We start from the raw sequence: 14144 nt of genomic DNA on the forward strand, positions 1-14144 counted from the left end.
AACTTGTGGATTTTTCTGTGAGTATTTGGTGGCAGTCTGACGAAGTTGCTTCGGAAGACGGCTTTAGCCGTAGAGCTCAGCTCAGAGCGAAATGAGGTGAATGGGAGGGGAGTTGATGACGTGACTCCCCACCGCCTTTAACTGTCAATCCCCACAAACACAGTCTCGAATTTGCATAAGCACAGCCCTTCACCTGCAATTTTAACTTAGTTACAAAGTGATCAAAACTCTCGTTTATATCCTGCGTCCTCTGATTAAACTTGTATCCCGCATTACCGTGGGCATGACAAACGCCAATGGCAGCGTGTCTATGAACTTAATTTAAACTTTAGGTTTACACCGTGCTTTGTTTCCGAAGTAGCAGCACTCATGAATATGGTTGTAAATGTCACTCGCTCGCTTCTTATTGTTTCGCTGCCTTCTCAATTATATAATGCATGTTTTCTATAGCGCTTTAGTCAGTTCATGTGATTACGTGGGAGGCGTGATGATGTCACACGAAACTCCGCCCCCCACGGCCATCCAGCTCAACTCCATTACAGTAAATGGAGAAAAATAGCTTCCAGTTATGACCATTACGCGTAGAATTTCGAAATGAAACCTGCCCAACTTTTGTAAGTAAGCTGTAAGGAATGAGCCTGCCAAATTTCAGGCTTCTACCCACACGGGAACTTGGAGAATTAGTGATGAGTCAGTCAGTCAGTCAGTCAGTGAGGGCTTTGCCTTTTATTAGTATAGATACACTTTCACAAAAGGTACTACTATAACAAAACAAGTGTGCTTTTATTCAAGAATATAACCGAAGAAAAAAGAAATTGGCTTAGGGTACGCCACTGACATTTCTATTTCAAATATGATGCATCCTGTCCGGTTGGATTCCACAGTACACCTGTAGAATCTGCACAGGGCTGTGGGGGACATCCGGGCCTTTACTTAGTGGAGTGGAGTCTTGCACCAGTGGAACCCCAAGAGGCACATAACATCCCTATACCGACAGAGCAAGATGAGTCTCCTGCTCCAGGAATGTGCTTGTGAAGTTGACACTCTTGGACAACCCGGAGTGATTTCTATTCTGTTTCGAGCTCATGGCAACACTAAGGCACTTGGATAGGGGAGGCTAGACAGCTATTTTGGCCCCGTTTGTAACCAGAGAGGCCCTACAGTTCATGCAATACCTCCTTCCCGAAAGACTCGATGATTATGATTTCCTGAAGCATCGGATCCTTCTCTGCATGGCTATGAGTCCGGTGACCAAGGTGCGCCAATTTCATCTGTGGTGAATTGACCCATACCGGCCTATACGAGAACATGTTTAGGACTTAGTGGACCTGATTCAAAGCTAGTTCCACGAGGACACCCTTGAACACATTGTTTAGAAGCTTGCTATTGATGCAGTCCTATCAGGGATAGACGAGGACCTTTGTGATGAGATGCTCTGGAACGACGTCCACTTGCTGTTAGACTTGACCTGGGCGGTGCCCAAGCCTCCTGGAAGCAGAGGGGCTATCTGGGCTTGGCGTCAACTTCAATCCAACCAGCACAGGCTCCTAGGGTTGTTGACGCCATGGGTGGAAAATGCCATTGTAGGAACTCCATAGTGGGGACTGAGCACAGGTGCTTTCACTTTGATCAAACCATGGACAACTGTCTGGCCCAGGTATGTGGCTTACAAGTTTCCCCCAAGATGTTAGTCAAATACAATTTTAAGGTCTCTATTAAGTTGGCCGGTCGTGAAATCCCGGTGCTGTTGGACTCTGGTAGTGACCTTTGTGTAGTTTGCCATGACTTGCTCCAGCAGACACCTTATAGGAATACAGACCGAGTGAACCTTCACTGCATCAATGGGGACGTTAAAACATATGAGACTGTCTTACTCCTTCTGAAATTTAAAGGGAAGAACTAAGGTTTGGACTGCCGTATCAGACATTTAATCCTGTCCTCTTTTAACAGGGAAGACGAATGCTGTTTTCCCATGGGTCTTGGCCACCTGCAGAGTGCCTTCCTCTGTAGTAGATAGAGAGGAGCTTGCCACAGATAACATCAATCAAAGAGCCAGGTTTGAAATTGAACCCGAGTTGTCCAGTGAGATGGGAGATGAATCCCAAAGTAAGGACCCCCGAGAGTTGGTGGATTTTACCCCAGATGCTCGCGCCAACAACCTCCCCAGACTGCACACCCACTTAGGACACCAACAAAGTAGCAGAGATGGATGAGCGTGATGCTGCATCATGCTCAGTGGAAGTAGAGACTGCCACTCAAGACAGTTTGCCCGCCTGCAACAAGCCCACAGCAACTTGGAATTTGCATTCAAACAAGCCCACGTTGCAAATGACTCTTACTATCTGGAGAGGGAGGACCGAAACTTTAAAATACCACACTTTTTAACTAAGGATGGTTGCTTGTATCAGGTGATTACTAATTGCATGGGAGGCAGGCGGATTGAGCGGTTGGTGGCGCCAAGCAGGCATAGGGAAAATGGTTTTAAAAATTGCTCATGCCCACTTATTGGCTGTGTATGGGCTGGGATGTGGAGCAGTTTTGCAGGGCATGTCCCGACTGCCAGATTGTTTCTCCTCATAGACCCAGTAGGGCTCCCCTCTCACCGATGCCTATTTTGGATGTTCCCTTTGAGAGCATTGTAGGCCCACTCCCCAAGAGTAAAAATAGTTTTCAATATATGCTCTTGTTGGTTGACTATGCGACAAGATACCTCAAGGTGGCCGCTGTATGGAGGGCGAATTCACAGACTGTTACTAAAGCTGTCTCAGAAATCTTCATGCATATTAGCATCCCACCCTTCATCTCTCACGCCATGAAGCAGCAGTGTGAAAGCATTGCATTTAAGCAGTTGAGCAACATTGTTTATCATCCACAGATGAATGGCCTGACTGAGCTGTTTAATAAAACGTTGAATCAGATGATACAGTATGCAGTCTATGATGACCTCACCTCCTGGGATACCATGCTGCCTTTTCTCCTGTTTGTTGTTTGGGATTCCCCCCCCCAAGCATCCACCAGGTTGAGTTTGTTCAAACTGCTGTTCAGCCAGTGACCGCGCGGGGTGTTAGGCATTTTTCTGGAGGAATGGATGGGGGTTCGTGAGTCACCCAGCTGGGGCAGATTTGTCAATTGAGTCATTTCGCTCAAAGAACCGATCTCAAAATTGTCCTATATTGCCTTGGAACCTATGCAGCGCAAATGGGAGGCGCAAAAGCATAATTATGACAAGAAAAACAAGCTCTGCGAGTTTAAAAAGGGCGATTGGGTACTGGGGTTGATCCCTTCAGACCCACATAAATTTAGGGTAAAATGGCTCTGCTCAGCAGTAGTAGAAGAGTGCATTGGTCCAGTAAATCATAAAGTCAGAATTCCCAGTTGGTTGAAGCTCGTACAGGTTTTGCAAATGAATCTGTTGAAAGAGTGGCATGAGGCCCTTGTCACATTAGCAGTAGTCGCTCAAACTGAAGTGGCTATTGGCGATGATTTCACTAATGCCCAGAGGCAATGAGGAATATGATACATGAGGAGGTGAAACAAATTTGAGGTTATCTATGAAAGCAAAAGTGTGTGGCAGGGCCCAGTTGTTTTGGTCTCAAAACCAGATGGCCTGGTCCGGTTTTGTATAGATTTCCATTGCTTGAACAAGATTTTCAAGTGTGATGTGTACCCGATGTTGAACATAGATGACTTGTTGGAGAAACTTGGGCAGGCCTTGTATAACTCCACCCTGGATCTCACAAAAAAGTACTGGCAGGTGCCCCTGGAGGAATCCAACTGCATGAAGACTGCATTTGCCACCCCAGATGAGTTGTTCAAGTTCACCAGGTTCCCTTTCTGTCTCCATGAGGTTCCATTTACTTTTCACCAGATGATGGATCAAATCCTACATCCCTATTCCCTGTACATGGGAGCGTATCTTGACGATGCTTGAAGGTTTGAGGCTGTCGAGGTTGACAGCTAACTCTAGAAAGTGCAGGCTGTGTATGTCAGGAACACATTATTTGGGGTATTCCATCAAGCCTCAGACGGACAAGGTGGGGGAGATGCTTCTGTATCCATGTCCCACAAAGTAGAGGCAGGTTTTTGCCTTCCTTGGGTTTGTGGGGTACTACAGGTAGTTCATTCCCAATTTTTCACATCATGCCAGCCCAACTTGCTGACTTGACATAGGGCAGAAAGAACCATAGTATTGACTGGACCAATGCCTGTGACGGAACCTTTTCAGACTTAAAAGCTTAATCATTCTCGGTTCTGCAGAATCCAGACTTTTCGAAGGAATTTGTTCTGCAGATGGGTGTAAGTGCTTTCGGTTTAGGAGCTGTGCTTTCTCAATGTTTCGAGGCGGAAAAACACCCCATCCCATTTCTCAGCAGGAAACTGCTTCCCAGGGAGTGCAATTACTCAGCCTTAGAGAAGGAGTGTTTAGTGATTGATTGGGCAGTGGAGGCCCTCTGGTTCTGCTTGTTGGGGCAGCGTTTACCCTGGTGATCACACTCCGCTTCAGTGGCTCTACAGACAGAAGGATGCGAATGAGCTTACAGCCATTTGCTTTTGATGTTTGCCACCTTCCTGGTGCTGCGCAAATCAGCACTGATTTTCTCTCGTGTCTGGCAGAGCCAGTGTGGACAAAGCTAAGGGAGGGGATTTGAGATTTTTTTCACTCTTGTGAGACCCTACCCAAAGGGGTGACAAGCCGAAACGCCATCGCTGTGTCTGTTGAGTGCAGATTGTCTGTTGCCAAGGCAACCGCAGGTTCACATCATCCCGCAGGTTTGTAGTGCCACAGAGGGAATGGCAAGCTCACCGCCTCCTCGTGCAACACGTCTCTTGCCCATAGTTGCTGTGTCTGTGTGTAGTACAGTGGTAGCTCCCTCTGCAATAAATAACCTTGCTGTTCCTGTTCTGTTGAATAAAGCTGATTTTCCTGAAATCCTTAGACTCAGCCTCCTCTTTTGGGTGCATGGCAGTGACTCATAAAAGCAGTATATATCACCTTTTACCTATGCATATGCACATGGCAACCCACTGAGTCGAAACATTTTGATGTTATTAAAATTAATGAAAAGATACAAAAGCAATTAAAATAGTCCGTAGCATTTTCCGTTTATTTTTAAATGACAAACCGAAGCCTCTGCTTGATTTTTTTCATCATTAATAAAATTTGAGCTTCATGCCAGTGCCTTCAAGATTATGTACACAATTTTTATTTTTATTTTACCTCCAAAGGCTCACATGACCAGTATGTCAACATCACCATGTTGTGCTTTGGTATTAATGACAGTCAGGTAGGAACAAGAAGTGAGGAAAGCTAGAGATCGGCTCTTTTCTGCTTCACCACCATATCCCTGCTTACATTGCACAAGTTGTAAATCTTGTTACCATCTGTTCCCCATTTGAAGGGCAACCTCTATATTTCCACTGTGCCAATGATGAAAATGTCAAGTCAGATAGAGGCAAATTGTTGTAGAAGAACAACAAAACAATTTATTTGATTGGCATAGAGTAGTTTTAGTAATGGTACAGTATAACAAGTGTTCACCAGGTCATTGTTAAAAAAAAAAAATGCAAGTAAAAATGGTTTTGTTTTGCTGGTGCTTCTCGTAATAATTCGGGCACTAAACTTACCAATCACCTCTCTTATATATACTATGTCTGTATATGTTAACTCTGAATCTTATGTTATCTTATCAATCTTATGTTATTAATAAATAAATGTCTTTCACTTACAATTTATCTTGAAATAGAATAGATGCATTTGCACATCATGTTTAGTTTATCCACTTTTAAAAGAGTGGTGGCCTTTCCTTTCAAGCTTATGTATTTCTCCTTTGAACAACATGAATATCTGCTTCAAGAAATTGTTCTTAAATTTTATGTGTTTTTTTGATGTATTGTAGCTGTGAAAGCTGATGTGCCAGAAAAATGTTTACAAAAACATTTTGGAACAGAGTTGTTCAAAGTCAGTTCATTGCATACTGATATGTGCATGTGATATGAATGTTGTATGGTCTAGTTTCAAAGTGAGTTCATCTCCAGGAAAAGATTTCAAGTAAAAAAGAAACTACTTTAAAATTTACTTCTGACATTTCATAGAGTGGTAAAGATAAAAATAACAGACAAAATAATCTTGCCAAAAAGTAGTTCTGTGCAACTTCCACCAGGTGAGGCTATATTTACACCCATACAGTAAGAAGTAGTTTTGGATTTGAACTTTCCTGGCAGCAAAATAAGAATATTGCATGCACAACTTATGCATATGAGATATGTGTTACATAATAATTATTTGTTAATTTTTCTGATTATATAGTCTGGAAATTTAGACTAGCTAGTTACGTTGTAGCTAGGTCAGCATGATTACTACTTTGAGTGCTGATGAAAGCAGAGAAAGTATTCCTGTTTTTAGGTGTGGTTTGCTGGTCAAATAAAAAAGAAAATCAGTTTGTCTCAAGCAGCAGTAAAGCCAATCAGTTCATGGATTAGGTAGAAGTATTCAGTTGGTACAATTGGAGATCATGTCATCAAACTAGCCCTTTTTAGGTTTTGTATATGTTTACATAAAATATGTGACTAATGTTGTATATAACAATGTTAATATGCTACTTATCTAAGTAACTTTTAAATTACTCTTCACAGTATTCTCGAAATATTAAGATTTACAAATCTAAGTTTACAATTTAATTTGTATATTAAAATACTTTTTTTAGCTAATGGGCTTTATTTAGGCATTTCTAAATATTTACCTTTCTGTACAGACTATTTTAAACCTATGTTTTGTGGTAGGTATTTAAGTAAACGTAGTCTGACTCTTTAATGTTTGAATGAAATGGTATATGTGGTATATCATCTTCTCTTAAAGATCGACAGATATTACTGGTACTGTATTATTTTCTGCTTTTTGCTTGACTTTGTATTTTTGACATGTTCCTTTTACAATTAACCTTATTTTTTTATAGCACCAGCAGACATTGCTGAACCAGCTGCGTGAAGTCACAGGTACCACAGATATTCAACTTTTACAGCAAGCTTTGCAGGTATTTTTATTTTCTTTAGTGGAAATTTATGAGTCTTTTCAAAATGACTGTTTATGTAATCGGCAAAAAATGACTTAATGTGACAAACCTTCAAAAATCGAAATAAGGATTGTTGAATTAATGAGTCATACATTTCAACAGAATACTGTATATGACTAAGGTTCAAGATGTGATAAACTAAGAAAATGTACACATCATAAACATTATTAAAAGAAAAACAATCTTTATATGTCTGTCTCTCTAATGCACAAAACCATTTCCCCAGTTTCTTTTTTCAATTTTTGCTTTATACGACCTAAATGGACACACAGACACTAGAGTACTTCAAACTAGATAACATGAAGGAGTGGTTAATATCTGTTCACAAGTTAGTATTGCTGTGTAAACTGAATTATTGAAATGGCCAAAATAATATTCTCCCATTGATCCTGTGCACTGTACTGGTTTATGAAGTTCCACTGTTCACCCTTGCAAGTACAGAGGGGAAAGTCAGCAATTTTTTTTTTTTTTTGGTGTGTGTGTGTACTGAGGGGGGGCTTACCAGAATATTTGAGGAGCATATCTTTCTCTAGGCAGGAATAAGGCCCTTTCATATTAGATTACTTCTCCAGTTATTTTCACTTGTAGACTTCATTGGCACAACTTGATACTTTTTGCACCTTTTGATATAATAAATGTGTATTGGTCAATACTACACTGTCTTGTTTGTATCACTGTTTGTCTTTGCACTGTCTTGCGATGTTTGCACATGCTTGCACAAGTGCACCTTTCGTTATGTGTAGTTTTTTTTTTATAGTCTTGTGTTCTAGGTAGCACCATGGTCCTGCAGGAATGATGTTTTGTTTCATTATGTACTGTGCTAACTGTATATGGTGGAAATTGCAAAAGCTACTTGACTAAATGAGTTGGAATCAATCATGTAGTCTGGCATACCCAGTGACTCAGTTCAACCAGTCTGTGACTTTTTTCTTAAGTCAAAAGGATGGACATTGTGTGTGTGAGATTTAAGAACCAATGAGCACTCAGATGGAAGTATGATGCGCTGATGTTTTAGAAGAGAGACATCATTGTGTTATGAAATGTAAAAATAAAGTTCGTCAAACTTGAACACATAAATGACATGGTGTGGTAAGGGGTCATGGGGGGTTTGTATGGGTATTGAGCTCTGCTACTTAACAACTTTGGGGGGTGTGTTTGACCCGTGGAGTTTTGTGAGTTGCAGGTACATTACTAAAGGGTGAAAGGTGATATAACAGCTGCATGGTTCTTCAGAAATGCTGCGTGGGGAGTGGATAAAAGCTGCACAGTGGCAGTGTAAAGGGAACACAGCTGATTACCTTTTTCAATTGAAAATAGTGCATTTTCTTGTAAAACTGTGTTTTGCAACCACACCATCAAAGGACTTAGAAAAGGCAGGGATAGATATAATGCATGAATGTTGTACTCGTGGACAATTGTGTTTGTTCTAGAGTGAGCAGCTTCAGTGAACTAATAATTTTATTATTTAGTATTTGACTGATGCCTTTATCCAAGACAGCTAACAACATTTGAAATATAGTTGGATATTTTCCAATTGGAGCACACACAATGAAAGTAACAATTCTCACAACCCACAACCTTAGGGTTTGAAGTCCAGGTCCAAAGTCTTTACCACCACAACACGTGGCCTGCCGCATGGTCAGGACAATCTGTTGTGCGAGATGGCCGGCAGTTTATCCCGGCCAAAACCTCCAGACCGCTAGATGGAGTCATCCCAGCAAGACGGAGGTGCACCGAATTCCCGCAGGGTATCATGGACAATGGAGTTCAGCTTCACAGTCCTGCTGGATACCGTGGGGGCTGCCAGGGGACACTGCAGGGTGGCATGAGTATTTCTAATATAGCCTGGAAATACTCCCTAGTCACGGGGTAAAAAGAAATGAAGTATGGGTTGAAGAAAAAGAAGAGTTTTCATCTGACCCGGAAGTGCTATGGAATCACATGGACTAAGGGACAGAAGCACTTCCGAGTCGAGAACTATAAAAACTACGATGGGAAACCCAGCAGATTGAGCCAGAGTTGGGAGGAAATGTGACAGAGCTGCTGGGTGGAGAAGAGGAATTATTATTGATTATTGTTTGTTATTGATTTATTATTAAGTATTGTGGAGGTGCTTTGTGCACAATACAGGGAGTGCAGAATTATTAGGCAAGTTGTATTTTTGAGGATTAATTTTAATATGGAACAAACATAGTGCTATCAGTCAATCCAAAATGTTAATAAACCTGAAACCTGAATGTTTCACAACAGAAATGTGAGTGTGAACACCATCAGGGGAATACATATGTGCGCACAATTATTAGGCAACTATTAGTGTGCAGATTTATTACGCAGCTAAAGGAAAATGAAAATTTTCCCATCTCACTTGTTTATTTTCATCTGTTATAGTGAGAATAATAAACAAACACCTCAAAATTTACAAATAAACATCTCTGACATTTCAAAAAAAATAAATCAATCAATCAATGACCAATATAGCCACCTTTCTTTCCAATAACAGTCATAAGCCTTTCCATTCATGGAGTCTGTCAGTTTCTTGATCTGTTGATGATCAGCTTTTTGTGGAGCAGTGACTACAGCCTCCCAGACACTCTTCAGAGAGGTGTATTGTTTTTCTCCCCGTAAATCTAGCGTTTAAGAAGTGCCCACAAGTTCTCGATAGGGTTTAGGTCAGATGAGGAAGGGGGGGCCATGTCATTATTACTTCATCTTTAAGGCCTTTACTGGCTGGCCACGCAGTGGAGAACTTCGATGCAAGTGATGGAGCATTGGCCTGCATAAAAATTATGGTCTTTTTCCTGTATCACTGTTTGAAGAAAGTGTCTTCGAAAAACTGGCAGTAGGTTTGGGAGTTGATTTTGAGTTCATCTTCAATGCAAAAAGGTCCAACTAGCTCATCTTTAAAAATACCAGCTCATACCAGTACCCCACCTCCACGTTGGAGTGGAGCTCTGTGCCCATTACTGATCCACAGGTCCATCCATCTGGTCCATCAAGAGTCACTCTTATCTCATCGGTCCATAAAACCTTTGAAAAAAATCTGTCTTCAGATATTTCTTGGCCCAGTTTTGACGTTTCAACTTATGTTTCTTGTTCAGTGGTGGTTGGGTTTCAGCCCTCCTTACCTTGGCCATGTCTTTGAGCACTGAACACCTTGTACTTCTGGGCACTCCAGGTAGGTTGCAGCTCTGGAATATGAAAGTACTGGAGGATAATGGGTTCCTGGTAGCTTCACGTTTGATTCTTCTCAAATCTTTGGCAGCTAATTTGCGTCTTTTGTTCTCAACACGTTTCTTGCGACCCTGTTGACTATTTGCAACAAAATGTTTGATGGTTCTGTGATCACACACCAATATCTTAGCAATTCCAAAAGTGCTGCATCCCTCTGAAAGACTTTTTACAATTTTTGACTTTTCAGAGTCAGTTAAATCTCTTTTTGGCCCATTTTGCCTGAGGAAAACTAGCTGCCTAATAATTCTGCACACCTTGATATAGGGTGTTGATCTCCTTAGGCCACACCCTCCCTCATTACACAAATACACATCACCTGACGTGCTTAAATCAAATAAGCATTCAAGTTAATACAGCTTGGAGTTGGAATATACGCATTAAAAATGATGATATGGTCAAAATACTCACTTGCCTAATAATTGTGCACACAGTGTATAGAGGAAATTAAAATTACTTATGATACTTTTACTTGGTGTCTGGATGTGTTGTCTGCGGGTTTAATGGGGCACCAGCGACCCCTACTGTCACACTGTCTACCTTTTTTCTCCTTTACAGTTGTAGCAATACTTTTATAATGGTAGCCTGAATATTTTTAAATACAGTACAGGCCAAACGTTTGGACACACCTCCTCATTCAATATGTTTTCTTTATTTTCATGACCATTTACATTGGTAGATTCTCACTGAAGGCATCAAAACTATGAATGAACACATGTGGAGTTATGTACTTAACAAAAAAAGGTGAAATAACTGAAAACATGTTTTATATTCTAGTTTCTTCAAAATAGCCTGAAAAATTATTTCAGTTGACTACCTGTTGAAGCTCATCGAGAGAATGCCAAGAGTGTGCAAAGCAGTAATCAGAGCAAAAGGTGGCTATTTTGAAAAAACTAGAATATAAAACATGTTTTCAGTTATTTCACCTTTTCACCTCTGTAGCACACACACACCCCCCGTCCGCAGCACGCGCTCGCTTTCTCTCTCTGTAGCGCACACACCCCCTCCCCCCCGTCAGCAGCAAGCCCTCACTCGCTCTCTCTCTCTCTGTAGCACACCCCCCCACTGTCAGCCCCACCCCCTTTGTCAGCGGCACGCGCTCGCTCGGGCTCTCTCTTTCTCTGTAGCACACACACACACCCCCGTCTTCTCTTTCTGTAGCGCACACACGCCCCTCTGTCAGCAGCACGCCCTCGCTCTCTCACTCTCTCTCTCTGAGCAGAGGGGAACATTTGAACAAATCCGAACTTTAATTTAAAAACCAACCAGAAGCAACCAAAAAACATTGCAGGAGTTAATGCTAATAGCCTTACAGCCAGATCGCTGTAAACACTTTTTTAAAATGAGTTTTAAGCACAGCGGAAAAAAAAGGAACATTTGTCACGCTACGAACTGAAAAATTAACTTTTGAAAAATCTGTAATACAAAAACCACCAAGAAAACTAATCTTGCATGAGTCGAGTTCTGGCATGAAGTGTTTTCCTTCAGGTGTTTTCTCTCTTGGGATTTCTTTGGTTTCTGGTATTTTAGCTGTTTAGCTGGTGGGAGTGAAAGCCTCATGCAGCCATTCCAACAAGAAAGTTCTTGTGACCCAACCCTTCGTGTTTGCCCTCCACATTACTGGCAGTCTGGCTTTGTTTACATTGTGCTGCTTGAAAGCACGAGGGTTCTCAAATCGGTAAATGAGTAAACTGGTAAACAGTTTTTCCACCTCTTCCAGCACTTGAAGCCTCTGCCTGGTTAACGCTGTAACTCCTTTTACAATATCACCTGCTTTAATAGATTCTTTCTGCTTTAGAATATTTGAAATCGTAGATTTTGACTTCTTGTACTCGGCGGCAAGATCAGTAACACGAACACCACACTCAAACTTTTCAATAATTTCTTTCTTCGATTTCAATTTTCTTCAAAACTTTCTTCTCACCACGCTTCACTTGCTTAGAAGCCATAGTTAACTGCAAAAGCACACGAAATACTGTAGAGCACAAAGAGAGCTCAAGTAAAGCACGCACGTCTGACTTAGAACAATGAACAGGGAGCGGCTCTGCTTAAATGAACCAGCCAGGCATGCACGCGGCTCCTCTTTCTCTGCTGTACCCCCCTCCTCCCTGTCAGTAGCAGACAGGCAGGCACGTGGCTAGCTCTATTTCTCTCTCTCTCTCAGCAGCAGGCAGGCACGTCTGACTGAGAACAATGCAACACGTGCGGAAATCATAGGCACGCACAAACCGAAAGGGAAACTGGCTTTGTTTTTAAAACGAGTGTGTGGTCGTGAACCGAGGCAAAAGTTTGGCGAACTTTTTGGTCGTGAACCAAGTTGTATGTGAACCAAGACGTTCGTGAACCGAGGATCCACTGTACTTGGCATGAAGACTGAATTTATACTGCATTCAATAATGAGCCATCCATGAGTGAGGTAGAAAAGTAGCATCAAACTGTGACACAGTCCATAGTTTCCAGTGATCATAAAATTATTTATTTTTTGCTAATGTCGTTCTATATAGTATTTCTGACACATACATCATTTATTACTATTGTCTTTTATTTTGTTCTTTTATTGTTGATTGGCAGAATTTATATTACTTTGTTTATTCTTAATAATTGTTTACAGATGTTTGTCATGATGCTGATAAAGATTTTTTATATATTATGTATATAAGTTTTAAGTTCTTATTTTTCTGAATAATGACCAGAAACACAATTAAAAATAAAATAAAATAAAAGTTGCATCTGGCCATGAAAGCATTTTGTACTTATGTTGTTTAAACTTTAATATAACATTTTGCATATACAACCTTTTGAGTTAAAATATTAATCTTTTTTTTGTCATTTGTTTTTCTTAAGGTCAGTAATGGTGACCTTGGTGATGCTGTTGCTTTTCTGACTGAGAAGAATGTTAAGGTCCCTCAGCACGAAGAAGACACATATTACCAAACTGCACAGATTGGAAATGACAGATATATCAGTGTAGGCAGTCAGGCTGATACAAGTGAGTACTTTGTATTACTCATCAAATTAATATTGGTATTCGTTTAGGGGAAGTAGTTTTAGAAGCTTAGTAAGTGTTATTCATTATATCAGCAAGTTTTTTTTTTTTTCTTTTCTGTTTTAAAACTTAGACTGTTTGACTACTTCAGTAGTATGCGTTATTATGGTTGTAAACACTCATAGAAAGCATATTCTGAAAGTGAAGAGTACATAGCTAACCTGATTCAAAAATGATTTAGCATAATAGATCATGTGTTTTAAAAATGCAGTTCTTAATGTTTTTTACACCATGTAACTGAAATTTTGTATATTGGTGTACAATGGTGGCAGTGCTTTTCAACAGCTACGAAGTTGATACTGATGAGATGCATTGTGCAAATGCCCTTTTTGCAATAATTGAAACCTGCTGTATAGTCATTATGTGATTTCCCAAGCTGTAGTTTTTTTTTCCCCAAAGCATTTTTCCAGTGTTGGCCTGTATGTAAGACTGTAATGCTATTATAATGTGAAAGTAGTAGTATTGTCACAAAATTCTTACTTGCATATCTATGTTGATAGCTTTGACTCAATAGGCACTTAGGTCATTTGTCCATCTGTTGCATTCTTTTCTGCTTTTTAAATGAACTGAGTGAATAAAATTGTTTTTGTGAAGCTACTTTTTCTTTTTGATATCTGTGCATACAATGATGAATCTAATTGTTAACCTATCCCTGAAATTCAGTCACTGCTTCACTGGTCTCACGATTCAATTTGATTACAATTATCATGTCTTCGATTCGATATCTCGATGCAACCCGTCAATTTTTCTACATTATTTCACATTATGTTTTCAAATATAAGTGCAAGCAGTGAGATGTA

General features: G+C 40.6%; 1 protein-coding gene across 6 annotated transcripts in view; it reads left to right on the plus strand.

Annotated features, from left to right (window-relative positions):
- The window catches only part of usp25 (ubiquitin specific peptidase 25), a 232654-nt gene that overhangs the window by 18652 nt on the left and 199858 nt on the right, over positions 1-14144 (plus strand). For all 6 annotated transcript variants that reach the window (XM_039744549.1, XM_039744550.1, XM_039744551.1 and 3 more), the window contains exons 2-3: positions 6954-7031; positions 13143-13287. In XM_039744549.1, coding sequence (XP_039600483.1) covers positions 6954-7031; positions 13143-13287 — 223 coding nt within the window. The remainder of the gene's footprint in view (positions 1-6953; positions 7032-13142; positions 13288-14144) is intronic.

Source organism: Polypterus senegalus, chromosome 2, assembly GCF_016835505.1.
Source record: "Polypterus senegalus isolate Bchr_013 chromosome 2, ASM1683550v1, whole genome shotgun sequence".
Taxonomy (NCBI): domain Eukaryota; kingdom Metazoa; phylum Chordata; class Cladistia; order Polypteriformes; family Polypteridae; genus Polypterus; species Polypterus senegalus.